This window comes from Catharus ustulatus (genome assembly GCF_009819885.2).
Source record: "Catharus ustulatus isolate bCatUst1 chromosome Z unlocalized genomic scaffold, bCatUst1.pri.v2 scaffold_26_arrow_ctg1, whole genome shotgun sequence".
Lineage (NCBI taxonomy): Eukaryota > Metazoa > Chordata > Aves > Passeriformes > Turdidae > Catharus > Catharus ustulatus.
In genome coordinates, this window is record NW_024879445.1 from 822520 (window position 1) to 850471 (window position 27952).

General features: G+C 43.1%; 1 protein-coding gene and 1 long non-coding RNA gene across 5 annotated transcripts; one reads left to right on the top strand and one right to left on the bottom strand.

The window, feature by feature from the left end:
* Nucleotides 1-454: 454 nt before the first annotated feature.
* LOC117011177 lies at nucleotides 455-27788 on the bottom strand. 4 transcript variants are annotated; one of them, XR_004420888.1, is made up of 5 exons: nucleotides 27701-27788; nucleotides 24805-24925; nucleotides 20332-20428; nucleotides 8006-8092; nucleotides 455-807 (listed from the first exon to the last, which is right to left on the bottom strand). It is a non-coding gene; the product is annotated as an uncharacterized LOC117011177 (long non-coding RNA). The 4 variants fall into 4 exon arrangements; XR_004420889.1 differs by lacking the exons at nucleotides 455-807; nucleotides 8006-8092 and adding an exon at nucleotides 12151-12373; XR_004420890.1 differs by lacking the exons at nucleotides 455-807; nucleotides 8006-8092 and adding an exon at nucleotides 13821-13857.
* CKMT2 (creatine kinase, mitochondrial 2) lies at nucleotides 11845-27707 on the top strand. The gene is made up of 9 exons (XM_033086480.2): nucleotides 11845-12243; nucleotides 14157-14355; nucleotides 15594-15689; nucleotides 16691-16912; nucleotides 20081-20166; nucleotides 22030-22153; nucleotides 23254-23388; nucleotides 23700-23825; nucleotides 26912-27707. The coding sequence occupies exons 1-9, from the start codon at nucleotides 12092-12094 to the stop codon at nucleotides 27029-27031; spliced, it is 1260 nt and encodes a 419-aa protein (XP_032942371.1). The 5' UTR covers nucleotides 11845-12091; the 3' UTR covers nucleotides 27032-27707.
* Nucleotides 27789-27952: the final 164 nt, after the last annotated feature.

Genomic DNA, 27952 nt, shown 5'->3' on the forward strand with positions numbered 1-27952 from the left:
TTTCACTTGTGCCAGGCAGTTGGCTGATTTACTTCTTCATTCCAAGGACATCATTGCAGGATCCCAGAATGGTTTGGGTTGGACTCTGTGCCAGCCCTGCCCACCCTACAGGGAACAATTCCTGCCCAAATTCCCACCCAGCCCTGCCCTCTGGCACTGGGAACCATCCTGGAATCTCCAAATAAATCAGAGCACCCAACCCTCGTTAGTGTTGACCACAAAGGAAAGCCCTGGCTACAGGTTACAGAATCCTCAGCTCTGTGAATTAATTAGTCTTGACTGGTCGTGGCAAGGTGAATTGTGAAAACTGAATTATGCCCTGAAAGTTTGCGAAAAAAACCAAAAAAAAAAGAGAACTTGTCCTCTCTCACTCCACCCTTCTGTGTTTTTAGGGTTGGGGACAATGGGTACACATCACACCCAGATCCTTGATATGTTTAATGTAGAGCAAACCCAAAACATTTCCAGACTGAGGACACAAAAAGTGCTATCAGCACCTCATTTTCCATTTGAAATAGCAACACTTTGTTTATTCCATTGTGTTTGCTGTAAAAGTTTCACACCCAATGGGAAAACCATCTGAAAGAAAGAGCACCTTTCCTTCTGTAACCATTCCTCCCTGGGTTTTCCATGACAAAGAAATGCTGGATCACCACGGTGGAATGAGAGAAGGTGTCCAGAGCTCAAGATATCTTGGATTCTGTGGTTCTTGTGATGCCTTGCCAGCTGTGGTGTTCTGGTCGTTGCAGGTTTGAACCCTCTGACAATCACCATCTCAGAACTGGGTCACTTGTGAATGCAATTCAGCTGGGGACAAAATAAAACAAAAGTAAAATAAAAATTTAAAAAAAAATTAAAAAAAAAAAAAAAAAGAGAGAAAAAGGACCACGTTTTGGATTTCAGACATTCCTGTTTTTCCAAAGGGTCAGTTTCCTCTTCCCTTTAGCCAGAAACCACACTACTAATTATAGACAGCCTTTCCTCTACTGTGCAGTGGATGTCCTGGGAAGAGCAACTTCAATAACTCAAAAATAGCTGGGGATATTTTTAAAGCACTGGTTGGGCCTCGTTGAGCTCTTTATTTAGTGGAGGTGTTTCAGCTCCTTGAGGAGCCTTTCTCTGGAGGAATTGCAAGTGTGGGATGACTGCTCTGAGCCTGCTTGTCCCCTTGGCCAGTGTGTGCCCATGGCTCACACCCAGGGCTGGATTTCCCTCCCCAGCCCCTGAGGGATGAGGGTTGGATCCCCTCAAAAAGGGATTTTTTGCCCCAGGCTGAGCCCTCGGGGGCTGCACGGTGTAAGGGGATACTGAGCATCCCCAGTCACGAGGAATTCTCAGCGAGAGGTCAGGGTAACCCCTGGATATCAGTGTGTGCCTCTCTGCCTTATTCTGAGTCCCAGGAATCACAGAGTGTCCTGGTTTGTGTCCCGGTTTGGAGGACAGGTGTCTGCTGAGAAAGGCAGGAGCTTCTCTTTGAAATGGAGAATGTAAACCCCCTCCCTCCAAATTATTATAATTTTGAAATCAAGGGGCTCTCAGGCAAAGATGTGGGAATTAGGAATAACAGTTCTTTACTAGGGAAATTAAAATAGAAATACAGCACTACAAAGAACAAACCCCAAACCCTGACACAGTCAGAGTACAGCCTGACACCCGTCAGTCAGGCAGGGTGTTGGCAGCAGTCCCATCCCATGGTGGCTGCATCCTCCTGCAGTGACAGATGTGGCTCAGCTGGAGCAGTGCTCCTGTACAAGGTGCAGTTTCCCTCCGGAGCTCCAGTGGGGATGTGGAGAAATCCGGTTTTCCTCTGGAGTCCAGTGGAGAAAGGGGCTCCCTTAGTGTCCCAAAACCTCTGTTTTTATCTTGGTAAGAAATGTTGGGCTCTTCCCCCTGGCTGGAGCAACTCCCAATGGGATGCAGTAATTTTATCAGTGCCACAGTGGGACTCAATGGCCATGAGCAGAAAATGACTGGCTGGAGGAAGGATGGGCTGTGAAAAGATAAAGAACAATGCCCTGCCTGGTTTCAATGGGTGGCCCATTAGCAGAATATCTCACAAGGAGATCAGGATCACTGCCCCACCCTCAACAGATGGTGATAGAACAGACACCTTTTATCACACCCTGTATTGTTACCCAAGACACAGAGCCCTGGAACTGGATAACCAGGAATTGCCACGACACCAGGGCACATCCCAGCCTCTGGAATGGAACCACATCGTGTCCAGGGGCTCTTGCTGTGACCTTGCAAAGCTGCCCAGGACAAGCACAGCACCCTCCAACCCCTGACTGCACACACAGAGAACAGCCCAGCTCATCACTTCTGTCCCAACTCCTTCCTCTGTAATCGAAACCTGACTTCAAACAAATTGTCTTCTAAATAATTGTGTCAGTCAGAAATTTGTCTGGCCCTTACAGGTGACTGCCCTGCCCAGCAGCTCCCACACCAAATTAATGTGAGCTGCACCTGAATCAACACTCACCTGCTGCTGCTCCCCAGCATGAGCAATGAAACCATGACAGCACTGGAGTTGTTGGATAATTATATTATAGATTAAAATAGGGCATTATTTATGGATGAACCTTGGCATCCCAACTGTTTCAGGAGCTGAGTTTCTCACGAAATACACCCCAGACCAGCAGTAAAGCCAAACTGTTTTTAAGTATTAATGATATATTCTTCAGAAATCACTGGGGAATGTGTTTTTCCAGGTGTTTGCACTGTAAATTCCCAGCCTGGGGTTTGTTTGCATCTGCTCAGCTGGCAAACAGCTTGAACCTCTGCCTAATCCAGCCAGGCACTCCATGGCATCACCTGTGCCAGGTCTGGTCAAGGCCTTTATGAAAAAAAGGTAAAAAATGCAAAAGTGTGCCTCCATCAGCATCCATGGATTGGCTGTGCCCATTTCCCTTACCCTGTCACCTCAGGAAATCCACAGCTGGCTGTTTTTCTCAGGACACAGTTGATAAAAAACCTGGTGTGCTTGAGAGGCTGTTCCCAGATGCACTGATCTGGAGTGGCTGTTTTGGTTTTAATTATTGGGGGTTTTAATTATTTTGGTTTTAATTATTAATGGCTCCCATCAGCCCAAACAAGGCAGGACATTTTGGGGGAGAGATGTCTGTGTTCTGTGCGGTTTCAAAATTCAGAAATGTGGGTTTAGGAAAATGAGATGTAAAATTAAAGGGACATTAGATGTACAGAGGGGAAAAAGGATTTTTTAAGTGTTAGATTTTCAAGAGCTGCACAGTGCTGGCCCCTGTGCTCCTCTGTCAGCCTTGAAGCATGTTCAGCTCTGGTGGGAGCAGAGGCAGGTGAATGAAACTGATTATTCCAAGCCATTGTGTGTTATTTCTTACTGTAATTTGCTGCTCCACAGCTACAGAGATACAGCAATTCTAACTGCAATACAGTGATGTAATAACAGTAATTCTGCATGAGAGGCTTCGTGTTCCTGGGCCCCTCTGCCTTGCAGATGGTCAAGAATTAATGTAATGAATTAAAAAGTGAAGAGGAGGGAGGAAAAAGCAAGTCCTGCATGCCCAGCTGGGTGTCAGGGGTGGCCCTGGGGAGGTCCAGCAGTGTCCGTGTCCATCTGTCCATCCACGGCTGACCACTCCAGGGCGGTGTGGGGGATGAAGCTGCTGTCACCCTGCTGCTGCCACATCCCTCAAGGGCACCCTTGGGAGGGCAGACGTAACCCAGCAGGGCAGGATTGGCCCCTGCAGGGAATTATTTTGGTTTTCCTCACCTCCCTCGTCCCGGCTCAGGTTTCCTGGGCTCCTGTCAGTGCCCTGCCTCTGCTCCCTCCACACTCTGGGCTCGCTGCAGGCAGCAGGACGTCCCTACCTCCGGCTCCAAGGTCAGTGTGACTGCACCAATCTTGCTTTTCTAGCCTCAGAACGCAGGATTTCAAACCCCAGGGTTGCTGGAGGCAGATTTGAGGCACCACAGGGTGGTGGTGTTAATTTGAAAACAGAATTTCATAATTTGTTGGGTTGTGGAAGTGCTTGGTGTGCCAGCCCCCAGTGTGCAGCTGCTCCAAATAACCTCACCCCAGGATTATCAAGGTGTGGGGAACACCTCTGGGATCATGAATTAATGCTGTAGGAAATTTTAGCTGGACAAAGATAACGCTCTATGTAGCGAGTTCAGAGGAAATGTCTCTAATTACATGAGTTTTTTGTGGTTTTGATTGTAGCTCTCTGCACTGCGAAGATGAGAGGTTTTTACTGCAAATTGGCACCAGATTGGCTCAGCCTGGTCACATAGTTTGGAATTTTATCTTTTTTTGTTTTTTTTTTCCTCCCCCCAAATTATTAAGTTTTTATAACTGTCCTCTGGAATTACGAGGAGGAAGAAATTGAAACGTGGCTGATTATTTTGGGTGGAGGTGTTCCATGCTGAGATTGAGGCATGGCCAGAACAATTCCTGCATCTCAAAACCCATGCGAGCCCAAAGGGTTTGAGTGATGCTGATGAGAAACTGGAGAAAAAAAAAAAAATCACAAAAATTGCTTTGTGAGACTGGATGTTTTCAGGTGTGTTATTCCCTGAGCTGAAGGGTGCTGCAGCAAACCAGGGGAGATGTAAACTGATTTCTGGGTGTCTAAAAACAGCCTCTGAGGTGAGCAGTGACGCATGGCAGCCACTGCAGATGCTCCTGAGCATCCAGAACCTTCCAGGGGCGGGCAGGGAAAAATTTCCAGTGCCCTCTGTAGGCTTCAGCTGGAGCTGAGGATGGCTTGGGGGGATTATTCTGCGCTGCAAAAGGCCAGGCTGGCTGTCCCTGCCCCACGTGAGGGTGCAGCTCAGCACTGGGATCCTCTGGCTGAGGAGCTTTGTGGGGTGAGATGTGCACGCACACCCCCGTGGTGCTGAGCCCGTGTGAACTTTCAGCTGTGACTCTGCCATTCCTCCAAAATGTCACTCAGCATCACATGGCGTGGCAATTAATACCACCCCTGACACGGCTCAAATATTTAATCTACCTCTATTTCTAGAAATGTCACTGTAACCCTGGCACTTTCCTTCCCCGCTGGCAAGGGTGAAATATTGGATAACAACAGCACCCGGGCAGTGATGGAGCTGGGAGCTTCCTCCTTCAAAGAGGCTCAGGAAAGTGAAGGATTAACAGGAAAAACGCTGTTTAATTTTATTTATTTATTTATTTATTTATTTATACTTAAATTTTATTTATTTATTTATTTATACTTTTATTTATTATTTTATTTACTTATTTATTCTTTTTATTTATTTATTTATTCATTCTTTCTTTCTTTCTTTTATTTAATTAAATTAATTTATTTATTATTTTATTTTATTTATTTTATTAATTATTTTATTTAATTTATTAATTTATTATTTAATTTATGTATTATTTTATTTTATTTATTTATTTATTCATTCTTTTATTTATTTATTTATTTATTATTTTATTTTATTTATTTTATGTATTATTTAATTTTATTTATTTATTTATTATTTTACTTTATTTATTTTATTTATTATTTTATTTATTTATTATATTATTTTATTTATTTATTTATTTATCATTTTATTTATTATTTAATTTTATTTCTTTATTATTATTTTATTTATTTATTTATTTATTTATTTTTTATTTATTTATTTATTTATTTATTTATTTATTTGATTTATTTATTTGTTTGCTTGCTTGTTTGTTTGTTTTGGTTTTTTTCTTCGTTTATTTATTTGCAGCTGTGAGGTTTCCTGGGGCTTAGGGCTAGGATTTGCTGCAGTGACTCCCTTCAAACCTCAGTGCTGGCCCTTTGCCTCTGTTTTTTTTTTTTTTTGTGCACAGCTGGGCAAACAGAGTTTAAACCCCGGGTGCAGTGGTGGCAGGACAGCAGGGTGCTGTGAGCTCCAGGGCTGTGAGCTCCAGGGCTGTGACCTGGTGCCCCTTGCTGGCTCCCTGGCCAAGGCAAGGTGGGATCCTGCCCTGGGGGAGGCAAGGCTGGCTCCACTCTGCATGGCTCTCCCCTCCTGGTGACAGGGGGTGAGGAAGAGGAGGGAGTGAGGAGCAGCCCTTGGTGTGCAGACTGTGCAGGAGCAGGGGTGGAATGGAATTAACCACATGGAATTCACCAGAGCTGTTCCTTGTGGGACAGAACCCGGTGCAGGGAGATGGTTTGGGGACATTTGTGCCTCCTCTGGGAGGTGGCACGGGCACAGATGACCTTGGGGTGACGCTTTACAGCGCCAGTGACACAGGCCAGCCCCAAGCACTGAGCTCCACCCCTGGCCTGGGGCCACCTCTGAGCCTGGGGGTGCTCAGAGATCCTCAGCAGGACCCAGGGACAGCTCTCCAGGCTGAGATAACCGGGGGAAATGTGCAAGGCCCCTGCTGGAAACTCTTTGTCAGGGTCACGTACCCTGAAACACATCACAGAACGCTTTGGTAATGAGGGGAAAACCCAAACCCAGCCCTGCCTGCAGTGGAACCCCCTGCAGAAAACACACCTGGTGCACAAGATGGGCTGGGACACGAAATCTGAGCGTCCATCCCCACCCAGAGCAGCAGCACAGACAGGGGTGGGTGACAGCAGGGCAGCTCAGCCCTGAATGCCACTGGGACAGCTCAGTCTGGGTCACATCCCTGAGGATTTCTTACAAAAATAATCAAATTGTTCATGATACCGCTGCCTCTCAGTGTGCTCACCCATTACATTTTGGATAAAAAGTTTTATTGCTGCAGAGCATCACCTGATTGAGGTCCCGTGGCAGATTTTTTGTCAAAAATCTGAAAACACAAATCTGCAATGATTTTATATCCAAAACAAGGTGCTGTGCCTAAATCTCAAGGAAATCAGATCTCCCCTGGACAAATGGCACAACAATAATCAGTGCAGGTTTAGATGCAGCTAGTCCTGTCTAGAATGAAGCCCAAATTCCCATGCAGCCTGAGGTGGACTGGAAAAACTTGAAACTTGTGGAAGGTTGGTGCAATTAATGAATTTACCACAGGTAAAATTTTCAGTAACAATGGATAGATCATAATGAAGAGCCCTTTAAGGAATTTTTGTCAGTGCCTTCAGAATCCCCCATCAGAGCAGAAAACTCCTTTACTTATGGGCAGTTTAAAGAGGAAATATTTTAAAAAATCTTGGTGGGACTGATAGGGTTGCAGACAATCCCATCACAGTCATTGATTCAAATTTAAGAGATGCAGCCCTGGAATTGCAGTTTAATTGCATTTATTTTTGACCTCAGGTTGATTAATCCTTAGAATTTAGACCATACTGTCTGTAAATGGTTTTTGAAACATGAGCATGAAGTTCTCCTTCCAGCACACCTGGTCAGCTCAGCCAAACACTCAACTCCTTCCCAAGGGCTGAAAACCAAAAATTTTTCTGATCCTGACACAGTGATTTTCCCCTCCCCAGCTGCACTGTGGCAGCACCACAGGAAAATGGATTTTCTCTCATGAGGACTTGTCTGGTTTGAGGCCAGACTTGACAAAAAGCTCTCCCCTGAGTTTGGGGCTATTCAGACTCTTTGAAATGGATCTTTAAAAATGTCTGTGTTGAACCATTACTTTAAAATCATGCTTTCTTCAGAAAGGCAAAAAAATGAGCACCCTCCCCTGCCCAGTGATGCTGTCTGCTGTCAGATAAGGTTTTCTCATCAATTTTGTGCCCTCGTTTTGTACAAACTCGGTTTGCCAGGCTGCACCCCAGGTTTCTGAGCAGGCTGGGCTGTTTCTGGGCTGCAGCAGATTCATTCTCAGGACTAGAGCCCACCCGTGTGGCCAAAGCTGTGGCTGAGCCAGGAGCTCTGGCATGGGAAGCATTGCTCTCCCTTTCCCACAGCACCCCAAATGATGTTTTTCCTTGTCCTAAATTCACTTTTCCCTTGGCATTAGACAGTCACAAATTATGGCAATTCCCTGCTGCCATCACAAGGGTGGCCCTTCCTCTGTAAGAAAAAATATGTAGTTAAATTTTATTTTTTTTACAAAGAGGGGGAAATACCTCTGTCTTACCCTGTTTTATGTTTTTTTAGGTAGACAACCTGCGCAGTCTGTGGTGTCTCCAGTGTGGGAGGCTTCTAAGAGCTGCCAGAGAAGTGTCTGTCAGGTAAAAAAAAAAAATCTGTCAGGTAAAGCAGAGCCTGCCTGAGGGTCAGGAAAAACTTTTCTGAGCTGGGGATGAGCCTGCAGTGATCACAGGAGAGCACCTGGGGGCTGGGACGTTGCAAAGCCATAAAATCATCACCTGCAGGGGGATTGTGGTGGTTTTCAGGACAGGTTTTGGCTGCCAGCCAGCTCCCTGCAATGGTGAAACAGAACCATAAATCCCCTGTTGTGAAAATACACACGGTGTTTCACAGGCATGGAGGAATTACAACAATGGTTCTGTGCAGATTAGTCATGAGGAAATATTTCCAGAGTGTGGGATGAGGGTGCTGTGCTGTGAAAAGGCACAGGAGCGATCTGCTAAACACACAGAAAAGAAAAAATTTAAATAAATCTCCATCAGAAACCTGTGACTCGATTTTTATTTGCAGTCAAGCACTGCATTTTTGGGAGGGAAAATCCTGCTGCAGCCACAACAGCCTGTCCTGCAGGTCACCTACATGAATTCATGGATTCAGGGAGGACATTTCAGGGAAAAAAACCCGAAATTTCTGCCAAACAGCCAGTACCTTCCTCTGGAAGTGAGGTTACATTAACTGGATAGTACAGTTGCTATTTATTTATTTATTTATCTATTTATTTATTTATTTATTTATTTATTCGTTCATTCATCTATTTATTTATTTTTATTATTATTGTTGTTGTTATTATTATTATTATTATTATTATTATTATTATTATTATTATTATTATTAATCTGTGTTCCAAAGGCATGGAGGAGACAGAATGGAAAGATTTTGGTAAAAAAATTGCTAAAGCACGATAGAGGACAGGAAACAAATGGCCCCAAACTTGGAACACATCCTGTTCCTCATCTGTGGTTGGCAAAATAAAAACGTGCAAGCACAGAATAACTTTTTACCAAGTGAGGAGATAAAGGTGCAATATTGCATTTGTCTTTGGCCAAGAGAGAGAAAGATGAAGAGGTGAAGGGTGTGGCTCTAACTAACCCAGGTCTACCAGAAAATTATTGGGAATGAGCTCACTAAAAATATAATGAGAAGCTTTGAGGAGTTTAGTATAAACTCCAAAAGAATAAAAAATCATACTGGAAAAAAATTTTGGTAAAACAACTGAAACAGCAGATCCTGGAAGAAATGTAATGGGGTTTTTTTGGTAAATCTTTTGTGCTCATTTCCCAAAGGGGATTTACCAGAGCCCAGTCTGGAGGAAAATCTTCTGTCAGTTACACAAATTGGAACTCAGATCCATGGAATTGTCCTTCATTTGGGCAGGAGTTGTATCTTCCTAAGGAGCTCACAGCCACCAGCATTCCTAACCCAAATCTGATTTTTTTATGGAAAAACCTGCATGGCCTCCTCCAGACTCCCACAGAAAAGAGAATTTCTTGGCCAGCCTCAGACACAGTCCCAGCAGAACTAAGCAGGGCCAATATTTGTTGTACAGCACAGACACAAATCCCAAATTTGTCTGAACACCCCAGAGGAGCACAACCTGCCAAGGGGGATGAGCTGTATGAGATCATGCATTATAACTACATAAAATTTATGTATTTTATTTCTTCACAAGGCCCCCGTTTTGTGATTTCCACTTCTTGATAACCAAGGGGTCAGTGATAAATTCGTCCTTGCATTCTTGCTTCTGATGTTTATTTACCTGGCTCTTTTCAATGTCATCATTCAGATAAGATACTCCACCAGTACATTAAAACAGCATTAGCTATTTTATAAAATTATGTGGGCTCTTCTCAGCACTGTCAGTTAGTTACACAAATAAAGGTATTAGCTGCTTTTGCAGCAGTTAATGTTATAACACACAGCACACAGTCTCTATTTTGATATTTTGCAAGTGCAAAATACTTATATCTATGTATCTATATATAAAATATTTGTAATAGAGTATAATACATAAAATATTTATCTATATATTATAAATACAAAGATTAATGTGTTTGTATTTCTATAAATAATTATATTATTGATATTTCTACAAATTTTTTTTTATATATTTATTTTTTGAAATAAATAGACATATAAAAAGAGTGAATTTAAAAAATATAAATACCAGTATATAATTAAATATATATTCATTATTAATAGTATTTTTATTTTTATTTTTATATGGATATTGATACTGATATTGATGCATATTGATATTCATATATATTTATATATGCATAAATATTTTTATATTTTTATATTTATATATACTTAATATCAAGATATATTTATATTTAGATTTAGATTTAGATTTAGATTTAGATTTAGATTTAGATTTAGATTTAGAAATAAATAAGCATATAAAAATAGTGAATTTAAAGAAATATCAATATCAATATATAATTAAATGTATATTTATTATTCATATTATAATATTTTAATTTTAATTTTAATTTTTATTTTTATTTTTATAGGGATATTGATACTGATATTGATGCATATTCATATTTATATAGATATTTATACATACATAAATATTTTTTATATTTGTATGTTTATATATACTTAATATCAAGATATATTTATATTTATATTTATATTTATATTTATATTTATATTTATATTTATATTTATATTTATATTTATATTTATATTTATATTTATGTTTATATTTTGAAACAAATAAGCATATTAAAATAATGAATTTAAATAAATATAAATACCAGTGTATAATTACATATATATTTATTATTAATATTATTTATATTTATATTTATATAGACATTTTTATTTTTATTTTTATTTTTATTTTTATTTGGATATTGATACTGATAATGCTGCATATTCATATTTATATAGATATCTATATATACATAAATATTTTTATATTTGTATATTTATATATACTTAATATCAAGATATATTTATATTTATATTTATATTTATATTTATATTTATATTTATATTTATATTTATATTTATATTTATATTTATATTTTGAAACAAATAAGCATATAAAAATAGTGAATTTAAATAAATATAAATACCAGTGTATAATTAAATATATATTTATTATTAATATTATTTATATTTATATTTATATTTATATTTATATTTATATTTATGTTTATATAGAAATTTTTATTTTTATTTTTATTTTTATATGGATATTGATACTGATAATGCTGCATATTCATATTTATATAGATATTTATATATACATAAATATTTTTATATTTGTATATTTATATATACTTAATATCAAGATATATTTATATTTATATTTATATTTATATTTATATTTATATTTATATTTATATTTATATTTATATTTATATTTATATTTATAATTATATTTATATTTATATAGATATTTATATTTATATAGATATTTATATAGATATTTATATAGATATTTATATATACGTATTTATATTTATATATTTATATATAAATATAAATATATAAATATATATTTATGTATTTATATATTTATAGATTTATATATTTATAGATTTGTAGATTTATAGATTTATAGATTTATAGATTTAGATTTAGATTTATGTAGATACATGGAGATATAGATATAAATATACATATACATATACATATATTTTATTACTTATATTTATTTTTATATTTATTTTTATATTTATTTTTATATTTATTTTTATGTTTATATTTATTTTTATTTTTATTTTATTTTTATTTTATTTTTATCTTTATCTTTATTTTTAATGTATATTTTAATGTATATTTTTATATATATTTTTAGGTATATTTTTATGTATATTTTTGTTATTTACATTTACATTTATATAATCAGATCATTTACAAACGAACAGATTACAAAAACCTGCAACCCACACAGGCACTAGGGCTACTAACAAACTACACCACACCAAAAGCACTTAAAAGGCCGTCACCAACCACACCACACTAAAATAATTTCAACAGCCAAAATTAAACAATCGCAATAAAGCCGGTGGCGGTGGTTTCCGCAGGCTGACCGCGGTGTCTCTTGCAGAGCGGAATGGCTGGCACCTTCACCCGTCTCCTGGCCGGGCGCGCAGCCCCCGCGCTGTTCGCCGCCGCGGGCACGGGGGTGCTGGCCACGGGCTACCTGCTGGGCCAGCACAACGTCAGCGCCGCTGTGCAGGAGAAGAGGAAGCTCTTCCCCCCCAGGTGAGCGCAGGGTGGGCAGGGGCGATGCCAGTTCCCCATCCTTGGGGTGAGTGGTACCCAACACAGCAGCTCTGCCAGCATCTCTGGTTCCACGGGCTCCAAGGGCTGTGGGGAGCCTTGGAGTGGCCACCTGGAGCAGAGAATAGGCAGAGTTAAAAGAATAAAGTGGGTGTTTATTAAAGCCTTCAATAGATACATCTTGAGCTGTCAAAGTCTCCCAGAGGCTGCACCCAAGATGGTCAGGAGTTATTCACACAATTAAAAGTTCGTGCTATTTACACATCAGAGTTAATCCTCCAATGACAGCTTCAGGTAATGAAGTCTTTTCCCCCCAGTTTGCTCCTCCCCAACTCACTTTGGTTTGTACTTTTTGGAGCCACGGGCTGTGGTGTGTCCTTGGGTGCCAGAGGGATTGTTTTGTCTCACCAAAATGCAAAGACAGCAACCAGCACTCTGCATGGAGTTTAAAGTATAAAGCACTACAGGATTTGAAAAATACAACAGCTAAAATCCTAAGGCATCAGTGAGATAATAGCACCTCAGAAAATGCCCCAAACCAACCTAAACCAACACTGCTGAACAAGAACAAATCCAATATATGCCTCAGGTTTATTACTGTACTTTTATATTTAACTCATCCACCTACTGGACCTGCTAATTGTATGGACTCTGCCACAGGGAAATGTCAAAGTATTTTCTCCATGCAAGCAGCAATAATCTCCTGTATTACTGCTGTGCTGGAAATACTCCTAATTCTGTTACAAACTCACTGGCTGATGGTTAGAAATTGATTACAGGCCTTTTTGTGTGTAGATTGACTTTGCCAAAGCTGATGTGAATTAGGCTCTGACAGATTAATTTTATTATTTATGATTTACACAACCCTAGCTAAAATGTATTGTTAGAGAAATACCACAGTTGCACATAAAGCAAGTTACTACCAGTACAAGAGACAGCTGAGGACTGACAGAGTTGAAAAACCCCTTGATAAAGCCCAATATCTTTATTTTCCCTGGCTGGGGCTCTTTCCTGTCTGCCTGAGATGTCTCAGTGGGGCTCTGCCCTGGTTCAAAAGACAGGTGTCTGTAAGAAAGGCAGGAGCCTCTCTTTGAAATGGAGAATGTAAACCTCCTCCCTCCAAATTATTATAATTTTGCAATTAAAGATCTCTCAGGTAAAAACATGGGAATTAGGAATAACGGTTCTTCACTAAGAAAATTAAAATAGAAATACAGCACTACAAAGAACAAACCCCAAACCCTGACACAGTCAGAGTACAACCTGACACCCGTCAGGCAGGGTGTTGGCAGCAGTCCCATTCCATGGTGGCTGCATCCTCCTGCAGTGACAGATGTGGCTCAGCTGGAGCAGTGCTCCTGTACAAGGTGCAGTTTCCTCCAAAGCTCCAGGGATGATGTGGAAGGGTCTGGTTTTCCTCTGGGATCCAGTGGGAAAGGCTGCTCTGATGTTCCAAATCTCAGATTTGATCAGGGTAGGAAATGCTTGGCTCCTCCCCTGGCTGGAGCATCTCCCCATGGGATGATGGAATTTTATCAGCCATGCCCTGGGACTCAGTGGCCATGAACAGGAGAGATCTCCTGGAGGGAGGATGGGCTGTGGAAAGATAAAGAACACTGCTCCAGCTGGTTTAACAGCTGGTGACAGAATACAAACCCTTGGTCCCATCCTGTGTTTCAGCCCAAGACAGGCTCAGTGCCCTCTGACATCTCTTTGGGCCCCACTTCCCCAGCAGCACAAAGCCCAGAGCAACGCGGCTGTGCTCAGCAGAGCCTTCCTTCCCCCTGTAACGCACTGCAGCACATAACCCAAGAACAAATCACACCTTTAACCTCACAAACTATCCAGGGTGATGTCAGGGGGCACAGTAATGTGTGGGGCTGCTCTCCCTGCAGCGCCGACTACCCCGACCTGCGCAAGCACAACAACTGCATGGCCGAGTGCCTGACCCCGGGCATCTACTCCCGCCTGCGGGACAAGATGACCCCCAACGGGTACACGCTGGACCAGTGCATCCAGACCGGCGTGGACAACCCCGGCCACCCCTTCATCAAGACGGTGGGCATGGTGGCTGGGGACGAGGAGTCCTACGAGGTGAGAGCGCCGCGCGGGGCTCGCGGTGTGTTGGGGTTGGTTTGGGTTTGGGGTTACAAAGAGCTGAGAGGTTGTTGGTGGCTGTGAAGCTGTCCAATGTCAAGGCACATCAGTCTCAAAAGACAAAAGATGCAGCCTAGGACTCTGTACAGAGTTCTGAGCAAAGGCAGATGCTCCCTGGTCTTTTCTTCTTTTGTTCTTCTCTTCTTCTTCTTCTTCCTCCTCTTCTTCTTTCATGTTGTGGTAGGAGGAAGAGAGAGAATAAGAGAGCTCTCACTCCAATACATTCATTCTTACTTACAAACTACCCAATGAGCTAAACACACAAACTTGAAGCATTTCTTCTAAACCTATTAGAATTTTAGTTCTATGATACCAAACTTTATGTATAATCTGCACATATAGCCCTATCTGTTCTGTCTGAAAAACATAAGCAATATTCTTACTGTATTTTTAGTATGTATAAAACTAAATTTTTGAGCTCTCACCACAGCTTGGCTTTGAAATTTGTTTTTTTTTTTGCACTACATTCCAAGGCTCTTGCTTTTTAAGGAACTTTAAACATATCCTTACTTAAACTTACTTACTTAAAACTGAAGTTTACAACTCTCTTTCATGTATGAGTGGCTTAATATACTTTAATCCATCCAAAGGCTTTAATTTGATTCCTGCACTCCAATCTCTCTGAGGAGTTCACAGAGGCCTCTGCTTCACACACACACCACAGGTGTCACTCTCATCAGATAAAATAATTTGTGTCCCATGTGGTGCACTGGGGGCAGGCTGTTTTCCCTGCTTTTCCATGTTAGGAAAACCGGGAATGTGTGGCAACCCCACAGGTGCCCCCTCTGCTGTAGCTGCCCTCCTTCCTGCAGCTAAACCTAATTTATGGGAAAACCACCCAACTCTGGGACACACCAAAGGAGAATGATGTGGAAACCACACTGTGAGGCAGCAGAGGCAGAGGGGAAGCAGAAATGTTTTCTGGGCAGACACCAGTAAGCCACAGCCTTTGGATCACGAGGAAAACTGCAGACAAACAGCACCAGGGTGGGCAGCCCATTTAGCTCTGCAATGAGAAGCTCTGGGGCTGTGCTCACACCCCAAACCCCAAGCCTGGTTGTCTGGGCTCTGTCTGTGGTGGCTGCAGACAGGAATCTCTGCCTGGAGCGGCTGTGAGGACGTGTTTCTGTTTCTGTGGTGCTGCAGACCCTCTCTAGGCTCTCTTGACCCTGCAGGTGTTCGCTGAGATTTTTGACCCTGTCATTAAAGCCAGGCATAATGGCTACGACCCACGGACAATGAGGCATCACACGGACCTGGATGCATCCAAGGTAGGACTGAATTAAACAGGCCAGAGCTGCTTATTTCAGTGATGATCAACAGCACTTTCATTTTCCTTGATCCAGGTCTGAAGTTCCTGTTTTATGTTTAAGGAAAATGGGATGCCAGTCATGTCCCTGTCAGCTGCATCCCTTGATCCCAGCAGGGAATCAGTCCCAGCTGTGCCAAACATTTGGGACTCACAGGGCACTGTGGGTCAGTTCATGAGCTTACAGATCACAGACTCATCAGAAAACGGGTTGGGTTGGAAGGGACCCCAAAGCCCATCTCATTCCCACCCCTGCCATGGGCAGGGACACTTCCACTGTCCCAGGCTGCTCCAACCTGACCCCTCTTCCAAAGGATCTTCCTTTCCTGGCCCTCTGCCTCTGCCCTTATCCATATTTCCCAAAATTTATGTAGGCTCCTTTGTATTTGGGGAGCATGAAGGAGGAGCTGGGTACTCCAACATGTTTGTTCAGCCAGAGAAAGGTGTTGTTCCTAAAAACAGCTCCTGGTTTGATGTCTGGAGAGGTTCCCTGGAGCAGAGGCTGGCAGAGCTAAAGGAATAAAGCAGGGATTTAATAAAAGCCCTTCCAAGGATTCACCCTGGGCAGTGCCAGACCCCAGAACTCCACCCAAGATGGGCCTGGGTCAGGAGTTTCACACTTTGATCAGTTCTGTTCCATTCCCACCTTGGGTTCATTGTCCATTGGGTGCAGTCCCACGCTCCCAGATTCTCTCCTCCATTCCCTGTTTGCACTTTTTGGGGCTGGAGCTGCAGCGTGTCCTTGGTTCTGGGGCTGGAAAAGGATTGGGAGAGAGCCTGGAACACTTTGTGTGGAGTTCAGAGAATGTGGAAAATAGGAAAGCTGAACCTTGAGGCATCAGCGATGCCCAAAGCTCCCCAAGGGCTACCAGTGCCCAGCGGTGCAGAAGCTGGGCACAGATCCCGTGCAGAGCCGGGCTGGGCTGTGTGCTAGCCCTGCCCTGAGCCCTGCTCGCCCCGCAGATCACCCACGGGCAGTTCGACGAGCGCTACGTGCTGTCATCGCGGGTGCGCACGGGGCGCAGCATCCGCGGGCTCAGCCTGCCGCCCGCCTGCACCCGCGCCGAGCGCAGGGAGGTGGAGAACGTGGTGGTCACCGCGCTGTCCGGCCTGCGGGGCGACCTGTCCGGCAAGTACTACAGCCTGACCAGCATGACCGAGCGGGAGCAGCAGCAGCTCATCGATGTGAGTGTCCCCAGCAGCATCGCCGCCTTCCCCGCAGGGATAACCGCACCACTAACCCGCTTTGGGGTGGGATGGCGAGCGCACAGGGGCGGTGTTGCCTGAAGCGTGGGTTTATATTGTTGATATTCCACACAGCCAGGTCAAATCAAACACACGCGGCTGCTGCCGCCTCTGGACAAGCGAGGGGGTAAATTCAGAACCTTTCGTTGGTCATTTCCTGAGTCAAGATTGGTACTTTCTATATTAGACTGAAATATTGGACTGAAAGACTGATACTTTATACAGTAGACTGAAAGATTGATATTTTATATATTGGACTGATACATTGATATTTTCTATATTACACTGAAATATTGCACTGAAACATTGATACTGTCTATATCAGACTGAAAGATTGATATTTTATCTATTGGACTGAAACATTGATACTTTCTATATTAGACTAAAAGATTGGTATTTTATATATTGGACTGAAAGACTGATACTTTCTATATTAGACTGAAAATTTGATAGTTTATTGGACTGAAACATAGATACTTTCTATATCAGACTGAAAGACTGATATTTTGTGTATTAGACTGAAGCACTGATACTTTTAAAATTAGACTGAAAGACTGATATTTTATATCTTGGACTAAAACATTGATACTTTCTATATTAGACTGAAAGATTGATATTTTATATATTGGACTGAAACACTGCTACTTTTTATATTAGACTGAAAAATCGATATTTTATCTATTGGACTGAAACATTGATGCTTTCTATATTGGACTGAAAGACTGATACTTTCTGTATTAGACTGAAAATTTGATACTTCATCTATTGGACTGAAACATAAATACTTTCTATATCAGACTGAAAGATTGATATTTTATATCTTGAACTGAAACATTGACACTTTCTATATTAGACTGAAACATTTATATTTTATATATTGGACTGAAACATTGACACTTTCTAGATCAGACTGAAAGATTGATATTTTATCTATTGGACTGAAAGACGGAGATTTTATATATTGGACTGTAAGACTGATACTTTCCATATTACTAACCATTCTAACCAAAAGTATTACATAAATAGTTATTACATCCTATCTCTATCCCATGCTGTGGGGGTGGGGGGGACTTTGCTGTTATTTCCTATATCAGAATGACCCTAATTCTAATTTCCCAAAATTTGGGCGTAGTTCCATAAGTGAACGCTACACTAGTTCTAATTTCCCAAAAGTGGCTGTAGCACCCAGGTGACTTTTCCCCAGTCCTGTCGTTGTGTTTAAGGAGTTGAAGGATCTGCCCCATAACAAGAGTTTTCATTGTCACACAGATGCAAACACAAGGATTTTCATCATGGATTTTGTCACAGCATGTGACATGTCAAACAAAGCTTGAAATGTGCATTTTAAGTGCCCAAAGGAATGGCTGTACCCTCTTAGCTATATTCATGGCACATTATTCCATAACATCAACCAGAGGGGAGCTGATGAAGTAAGGTAACTATTTATAATCCTGGAAACAGGTGTCTGGATTAACCAGGAGTTAAGAATTTGTGTAAGGTCAGTAACTTTTTTAATTGAATGTCCCTGGTAATATTTTTATTGACGAGATGTTGATGACCTGTTGCAGGTTTTATTTCCAGCAGGAAGGAGAGGTGGAAAATGTATTTCCTTCATGGTTTAGGGCTAAATCCTGTGGGAAGTGGAATAAGGTTTCACTGATTCAGCATTCCATCTCATTTTGTTTGGTTTCATGGGTGATAATGCAGATTTACAGAGATCAGACGCTGCTGTAGTAACCTGAGATCCACTCCTCACCTCACACCACTGCTCTCCCCCTGCAGCACTCCAGGACCTGGCACCTCTGTGAGATTCCTGCCAGCTTCTCAAAGGCACCATTTGAGCTCAGCAAGATCAAAGTTCATTGCAGTGAGATAAATCAGTGCTACTTGAATTGCACTCAGCACAGAAGGCATTTGGTGTTTTGCAGATTTGGGCCATATGCTTGTGAGGAAAACTAGCAGCTCTTTTCCTGCAAAAAGGGGAATTTTTGTTCCAGTTGAGGAAGTAAATTTTGTGTCCCTTTGAAGAACAAAAAGAACTCTACACCTTTTCTTCTTTGCATAGTTGGAGTTCAGGCTGCACTGTGTCCAGTACAAAGCACTTAAAGATGAAAACCTCAGTGAAATGAAGAATATAATAATAATTATTACATTCTTCATTAAGAGAAAAATGAAGTAAAGCACATCAATGTGCCTACCACATTATATGCATTCTGGATAGATTGCCTCACTATTTCTTGTTAAACCCTAGGTATAAAAAACAAAAGGAGAAAAAACCAACAACATTACCAGCAAAAAACTCCCAGCATTTCATATGGCAGTGTTCAAGGAATTTAGAAATACTAGTTTTCTAGCACACACGTGAAAATCAGTATAAAATACTTATTTTCTTTGCTAGAAAAAAACCCCAAAACAATTAATTTAGAAAAAAATCCAATTAATTTAGAAAACAATTAATTTAGAAAAAAACCCAATCAATTTTGAAAAAACTAGACTATTATGCATGGGACTAGTTGATGGCACAGCAAGTGCTACATTTACTAAGCCACAAGTAGCATCTCTGTTAAGGAACATAACAAGCCTGTGATTCCAAAAGTTTGAGATTACACAGATTTAATTCCTGCCTTGAGCTCATGCTCAGAACAAATATTTAAATCCCCATGCTGGAGATTCATACTTTTTCAGAGCTAACACTTTTTTATTGTTTGGTTTTTGGTTGTATTTTTTATTATTTTTTTCCAATTTTTAAGAACTCTCCTATGCTGAGATGTGTCTGAATGCTGAGATCTCTGGAGCCAGGTCCTCCAAAGCATCCTTTGGTGTGCCCATGTGGATTTAGGCCCCATCTCCCATCCCTCCCTACATTTTGGGAAAATGTTTGTGGGAAAACAAGTCAGGGAGAATCTGCAAGACTTCAGAAAATCACCTGGGTAAAGAGATTTTAGTCTGCAGGCGAAGGAACCAGGCTGAGTGAATTGCTCGTGCTCCCATTGCCTTCACAAAAAAAAAAGTGTTCTGTACAGCGTGACAGTGCCTGCTGGATAATCTGGAGTTCTGTTTTGTTTCCCGTGTGTCTGTGTCTGCCTTTGGCCGTGCCTGGGTGCCCAGGACCACTTTCTCTTTGACAAGCCAGTGTCCCCGCTGCTGACATGTGCCGGGATGGCCCGTGACTGGCCGGACGCCAGAGGAATCTGGTACGTGGTGTGACCTGCACTGCGCTGTGTCCTGCCCCAGGATCGTCTTACAAACCTCCTTGCTTGTCCTAACCCTGCACCAGTTCTGGCTCCACACTCACAGCATGCTCAGTTTGCTCTAAAAAGAGAAATGTTGTAATTCCCAGGGATGAAAGCAACCCTTACCTTCCAAAGGAGACAGGGAGGTTGGATTTCCTGCTCTGCTCTAGGTCTGGTTCTACTGTAACAGCAGACTTGATGCTGGGCCCAAATGCAGTACCTGCTGTGGAGATACAGGGATGAGATGAGTGCCCAAACTCTGAGAGGAGTGCCCAAACCTACAGCAGAGGATGGGGGCAGCTGAGCAGTGCACAGCATCTGCATCCATCCTGCTGCACTTGTGGGCATTGCCAGGTGCTTTAATGCTGAAAAAAAACACATGCAAAAGGCATTCTGAGGCATGGTGTGAGCCCTCATCACCCATGAAACCCAGTGACTGCAGGGAAACTGGGGATTCTTTCATTCCAACAATCCTATTGGGTTCCACAAGGTGCAGATTCTTTGGTCCCCACTCAAGTCTGAGGAAAAGGATAAAGTTTGAGGCACCTCATTCATTGTCTCTACAAACAAACAGAACTACCAACGGCATATTTACCATCCAGGGATTTCCTGAATAGAACAGACCAGGCCTTTGGCATCTTTTACATGGGAAATATCAGGGAGAGTTGAAAAAAAAAACCAGCATGATTGGAAATTACTTCTGTAAGCCACATCTTGAAAATGTGCCCTTCTCTTGTAAAATGTTGTTGTCAGAAAGTGAGCACATTGTGGAAATAATTTTGCTTTTGATGATTTTGATCCTGTCCTTGTTATGGGCTGCAGGACCTTTTCCACCAGCAGCACTGCCAGCAGTGGCACAGTTTAAGTGCAGGGTCCTGGAAGCAATGGGACACTTGTTTAACTAAAAGGAGGAGGCGAGTTAGGCCAAGCTCAGACTATTTATAAAACCCTCCCTGAGCATTTAGGTGCTGAGGAGGAGCTGAGTGGACCTGGCCTGACCCCAGTGTCAGGGCACAGGATGTTTACACCTGCCCAGCCTTGCCCTGGCCAGCTCCAACTGCAGCCAGAAAAAGGAGATGTGGCAACAGCAGACCGGCTGGAAGTCAGGCTCTCAGTGATCTTGAACTTTCACTTTCGTGTCTTCAACCTGGTGATATTTCACTGCTGGCACACACGAGTCTGATCCCATCCAGCACCTTCTACGTGCTGTAGGAAGGCAGTAGTAGGAAACTGGCCAAGCAGAGGAAAAGGCAGGAAAAGTGAGCCAGCGGTTCACAAAGCCAGCCCTGACCGCTTTGTTTGAGGCAGGAACGGGTTTCCAGGGGTTCTGTCCTTTCTGGCAGAGCAGGGTCACTGAGGGATCCCAGACACAGCCCCAGTGCTGCTGGGGTTTGAGGTGGGGGAGAACAAAATTCAGCAAGCACACATTGCGTGGCCCCCAGCACCGTGCAGGTTTTTGGGTTTTCTGAGAGCAACAGAACCCTTCCCTGAGGACAGAGGGGGCAGAGCTTGGCTTCTCCCTTGGCTGCATCCCACCACAGGTTTTCTTTGCCCAGCACCACAGCAGCATGGTGTGACCAGAAAACTCTGCTCACACTGAGCCTAAGAGACCCTGTAATGCCACAGGCACAAGGGATCCAGTGGTGGAGCCAGCTCCAACCCCTCACTCCAGAAAACAGTTTTATTATGACACATTGGACATCTCTGCTGCTTGGAAAGACTGTGACAAAATTAAAGATCTTAAGGATTTTGAAAATAAGGATGCTGAGGATTATTTCCCCTTTTTACAGCTTTTGGTTTTTTTTTTTCTCCCCTCTTGGTTAGGCACAACAATGAGAAGACATTTCTCATTTGGATTAATGAGGAGGACCACACCAGGGTGATCTCCATGGAGAAGGGCGGCAACATGAAACGTGTCTTTGAAAGATTCTGCCGTGGGTTAAAAGAGGTAGTTCTCAATGGGTTTATTATTCCTTATCATTCCTGAGCACCTCCTGGGGCAATGAAATGAAGGCACATCAGTCCACACAACAGCCCACATCAACACAGCTAGAGCAGGGAACATGGACAGGTTGCTAGCTGGGTTGTAGGGAAAAATAAATACATAGCCTTCCTTCTTCTTTTATTTTATTTTCCTATCACAATGATAGGAAAGGCTCCTGGGAGAGGGTGTGGGTTAAAACAGTTCTGTCTAGAAGTTCAGGTGTGACTCAGGTTGGGTCTGGGGCAGCAAATCAGGTCTAGCTTCCCACCATCAGCTGTGTTATCCTCACAAAATACAGAAATTATCTTAGCAGAGTAATTTGTTCTGTATCCTTGTTCAGACCTGAAGTATTCAGCTGTATTTGTAGTAGTCGTGTGAGCATGAGCTGGTTTATGTATCCAGTTGTCCTCAGAGAACTGAGGAATATCTTAATAATAATTTGAACTGAATCATAATAACAACAATAATTATTGAACTGAAATTGTGCTGGATTTGCACAAACATAGATGAGTGAACAGAATGCCAGGTTATTCAAATAGAGCCTTGTGATTTTCCTGCAGGTAATTATTTCACTCTCCTATCAGTTCTGGTCAGAGACCTACTACTGAGAAATCTTACCTACAGGCTGTGCTGTCTCCTTGTAATGGAAATGTGGCATTTAGAGGCCAGATGTTCTCTTCACAGCCATGACATCAGCTAGAAAACTACACAAAACTCAGGTTTAGCTCCTTCTGTTTGCTTCATGGTGCTTGAGTCCTTTGGGGTGCCGTGCTGCAAACTTGCCTCAGATTTAATGAGTAATAAATAACAAAAGTAACAACTCTTAAGTGAAAATGTGGCTCAATGAGCTAAGGCTTTACCAAAACACCATGATGTGGAGTTTTCTGATGAAGTGACCCAGACTCTGCAAATCAGTGCTCATGAGAAGAAATCCTGGTACCTGAGGAGTGCAAACATCTGTATCACGCCCCGACCACGCTGCACAGGTGTAAAATCCTGCTGGCATCTTACAAGACACTTGAATATTTATCCCATTTTGGTTGTGTTTGTGTGCTGCCCCGCAGGTGGAAAGGCTGATCAAGGAGAGGGGCTGGGAGTTCATGTGGAACGAGCGCCTGGGGTACGTGCTGACCTGTCCCTCCAACCTGGGCACGGGGCTGCGGGCTGGAGTCCACGTCAAGCTGCCCAGGCTCAGCAAGGTACAGCTTTACATGTGGCATGAGTGACAATGCCAGCTCTCTGGGTGTGCAGAGGGGCTGGGGAGAAGGGACAGAGCAGAAATGACAGCTTGTGGCTGCTGCATGCTGACAGGATGGTAGTGCATGGCTGAACCAGCATGCTGTAATGTAAAAATCTCTGTGTTTGTTATGGAAATCAACCTGCTCTGGGGGGAGGCCACAGAGGTGGGATGTGGTGGAAGGAGAGGGAAAGCTCTGCAGCCTGGGTGATGCTGTGCAAGGATCACAGCATTGCAGTGACTCTGCTCAGCACAGGCTGTTTGTCCTGACAGGACCCCAGGTTCTCCAAGATCCTGGAGAACCTCAGGCTGCAGAAGCGTGGCACTGGTGGGGTGGACACTGCAGCCGTGGCTGACGTCTATGACATCTCCAACCTGGACCGCCTGGGTCGCTCTGAGGTAACTGCTCCTCTCGGGGCTCCTTTCTCTGTCCTGCCCTTCCTTCTTGGCTGAGATGGGAAAGTTTCCCTCTGCTGGCCTCACTGGATCCATGGCAGTTTTTACTCCTGGTGGATCTGGCACAGTGGAAATGCTCACTGTTAATGTGCATGAAATGTTTGGTAACTGCTCCTGTCATGGCAGTGGGAAAACACAACCCTGAGCAACCTGCACAAACATCTGCTGAGGATCTCCAGTGGGGTATGCAGGTGTAGGAATATCAACATTTGAGAGAGAGATGGGGACTACTCAATGGTGATCAGAATCCAGCTGTACTGAGCACTACATGTGCTTATACACCTTTTCAGGACAGCTAGTATTTTAGTGGGTTAATTGGGTTAAACATCACTCAGACAAACTTTAAATTTCTACTTGGTAAAATCTTACTTCCCACCAGCCAGCCTTGATCCAATCTTCTTGCAGTCAGAGCTCTGTTTGCTTTTGCCATCTTGGTTATCAAGCTGCATATGCTGATTAAACCTGCAGCACTGTCAGTCTCATGTGCATTTACTTCATCCACACAGGAACCCACCCAGGGACTCAGGCACTACAGCACGACCTGAGGAAGGGTCACACACTTCCTCCACAGTCACACAGCAGCACAAGGCTCTCATTCCACAGGGACTGAGGAGTTTGGGCTGTTCTCACACGCTCTGTGTGGCTCTCAGCACAGGACACAAGGGAGTTGCGCTTAAATCAGAGATTTAAATCTGGGCAAAGATTTAATGGCGAGCCCTGTAGGGCACAGCCTGCAGCAAGGTGGGTGCACCTCAGCCTTCTGCAGCAAAGCCATTCCAGACAGAAGGAACATTTGTAGTGCCAGAAATGACCCAAGCCCTCCAGGCAGCTCAGGTCCCTCACCTGTAGCCAGCCTCATTCTAGGTAGGTTTTCATAACAGAAATATAACCCTGCCCACAGTGCCTTCCCCTCCTGGCTCACCTGCCATGGGGACAGAGCCCAGCCAGGTCATCTGTGCCTCTCCATGTCCCCACAGCCACGGGCAGATGTCTGGAAACTCCAAATATTCAAGTTTGATGTAAGCACCTGTGTTCCTTTGGATCTAGAATGAAATAAGTAACAGGGAACAAAATAAGTAAGAGTGAAATAATGTTAAGCTGTATTATTTTCCAAAACAGCCTGTGACAAAGACATCCATTAACACCAGACACATCACCATGTGTGTTTTATATTAAAGTAACATTAATAACAAAAAAAGGATTACACAGCATGATTAGTTGAGTCCTGCTGACAGACAGAGGAAGCCTAAAAATTTTTGCTCTTACAAAGAGTTCCACTGAAGTCACTGATGCCTCCTACAGCAAGAATCCAAAGGATTAAGGCAACAGATAAGACACAAGCCCTACCTTGGTGATTCTGAAATCTAAATAAGATAAGACATATTCAAGGGGATAAGAAAAGTTTTATTATAGGATAAAATTTTTCCAGTACATAATTAAATAAAATTTACCATTATGTGATAAATGAGCCTGCAGAACTGAATTATGTTCCCAAAGGTGCAAGATAAAATTGTTTGTATTTTTGTTCAGTTTCAATGCAAACTTAATAAGAAATTTATTTTCTTATGGAGGCTGCAATTCCAGACCTTTGCATTCCCAACACAGCTAGTTTTAAAAGACAATAAAATAAACTGCCAAGCCACCAAAAAGCTTTATAGTAAAAACAAATCCCTTGAAAATCAGCAACTGTCACAATAAAGAGACAATGAGATTTAGCCTTGGTTTTAACAAGCCAGTCATTAAAGGTTGCTAATGAACCATTTAATGAAGAATAAGAAATGTCAGGTTTCTCTTGCTGTCTCACAGTGCCACAGGGTCTGTGGTCCTTACATGTCACCTGTCTGCTGGGGACAAGGCCCCTTGTATTCTCCAGCAATTTTGAAACAGGTTACAAAGACAGCACCACCCTCTGCCGTACAGAATTAAGGATTTTGGTGCTGCCCTGGGCCTGGAGTGAATCCCACCCCTGGCAGTGTCACTCTAGACAAGGATAGACAAGAATAAGAGAATAAAGTGGGTATTTGTTAAAGGCATTCCTCAGTACACCTTGGGCTGTCAGAAGTCTCCAAGGCACTTCACCCAAGATGGACAATGGTCACGAGTTTTTCACACAATTATAAGCTGGGTCTGTTTACATATTAGGGGTTAATATTCCAGTTACAGGTTCAGGCAATGAAGTAATTTTCTCCAAGTTTGCCCCCCTCAACTCACTGTTGTATCCATCTCTCCAGGCCTCAGACAGTGAGATGTCCTTGAGTTTCAGGCTTAGAGAAGAATTGTTTTATATGAATAAAATGGGAGAACAGTAGCTGATAGGCCTTGGAGTTTAGAGTTATACACTAAAGCACTACAAGAGGATCTGGAAAACATAAAATCCAAATTGTACAGCATCAACACAGGAGCTGGGACACTGGAGAGCTGCAGAGCCAGCATCAGTCCTGAGCTGTGTGAGCTGAGCCTCAGGGTGGTCCCCAGGGCTCAGGGACCAACCCAGCAGGGCCGTGGCCACCTGCAGGGGAAGGACCCAGCTCTGCTCTGACTGAGCCTCCTCAGGCACTGTGGATGATTTCCCTGCCCTCCTCCCAGTCCCAGCCACACCAAGGACACTGTCCTGATTTGAGATAGGTGTCTGCTAAAAAAGGCAGGAGCCTCTGTTTGAAATGGAGAATGTAAACCTCCTCTCTACAAATTATTAGAATTTTGAAATTAAGGGGCTCTCAGGCAAAGATATGGGAATTAGGAATAACAGTTCTTCACTAGGGAAATTAAAATAGAAATACAGCACTACAAAGAACAAACCCCAAACCCTGACACAGTCAGAGTACAGCCTGACACCCGTCAGGCAGGGTGTTGGCAGCAGTCCCATCCCATGGTGGCTGCATCCTCCTGCAGTGACAGATGTGGCTCAGCTGGAGCAGTGCTCCTGTACAAGGTGCAGTTTCCTCCCATGATGTGGAAGGGTCTGGTTTTCCTCTATTAACAGATGAGCTAAACCTCCTGTTACTACAATTTCCTTCTTGTTGCTGTAGGTGGAGCTTGTCCAGATTGTCATTGACGGGGTCAATTACCTTGTTGACTGCGAGAAGAAACTGGAAAGAGGCCAAGACATCAAGGTGCCACCCCCCCTGCCTCAGTTCAGCAGGAGATGAAGCTGCTGCTGAGGGTAAACGTGGCTGCCATTCTGATGGAAAGGCAGCCCTGTACATCTCTGTATAAATGCATTGTGTAATAAAACACTACCTGACACCTGAGGTCTCCTCCATGCCTGCCTGCACACACTGGTCTGGGTGCAGCTCTATTGGGGTTCACCCACACAACCACCTTGGGACACGCTTTTTTTGGGGGGACTGCTCCCCTTTCGTGGTTGGTGATAAGAAAAGCACCACTTCAGCTGTGCACATAGCACAAATCTGCAATTCCATGCAGCACTTGCACTTCTGGACGTTTACAGTGCCTCCTATAAGCACCCTGCTGATTTCTGCCCTGGGCCCTTGGGCTGCAGCAAACTGGCCCTAAAACCAGCAGGCAAATCAGTTTGCTGATATTCTGCCTCCCACCTAAAGCTGCCCAGCACAGCCTGCTCCAGCCCCCTCCTGCAGCTCTCAGCCCCCAAGGCAATGGGGTCTGGCTGAGCTGCCACTCCCCAAAGTGCCTGAAGATGTGCTGCCACTCCGAGGGACACCTCCATGCTCCCATGTGCTCAGCAGGAAAGGAAAAAACCACCAAGTGCTGACAATCCCACTGACTGGTTCTGTTTTGCATATGGAAACACAGTGTTTCACAGCCAGAACTCGGGAAGGTCCCTGGGTGAGTCATACCTGCAGAGCTGTGGCTGGATTAGCTGGCCCATAACTGGCTGCAGACTTTAAAAGAAGCTAATTGAGAGCTGGATGGTGAATTGTCTGCTCCTGAGAATCAGCAGCATGGTGTGCTGGCTCTGAAGGAGAGCTGCTGAGGAGGCTGGAGCTCCCATGTGGTCACTGTCACTTCCTCATCTACGCTGGGCACATCCCCTAGCATTTTGCTGCTGGCTTTCCAAATGGTGGCAATTCTGGGGGAGGGAAACAGAC

Coding starts and splice junctions, on each gene's coding strand:
- CKMT2 (XM_033086480.2), top strand. CDS start 12,092: ATGGCTGGCACCTTCACCCGTCTCCTGGCCGGGCGCGCAGCCCCCGCG. Junction 14,356..15,593: donor GGGACGAGGAGTCCTACGAG/GTGAGAGCGCCG, acceptor TTGACCCTGCAG/GTGTTCGCTGAGATTTTTGA. Junction 23,389..23,699: donor AGCTGCCCAGGCTCAGCAAG/GTACAGCTTTAC, acceptor TTGTCCTGACAG/GACCCCAGGTTCTCCAAGAT.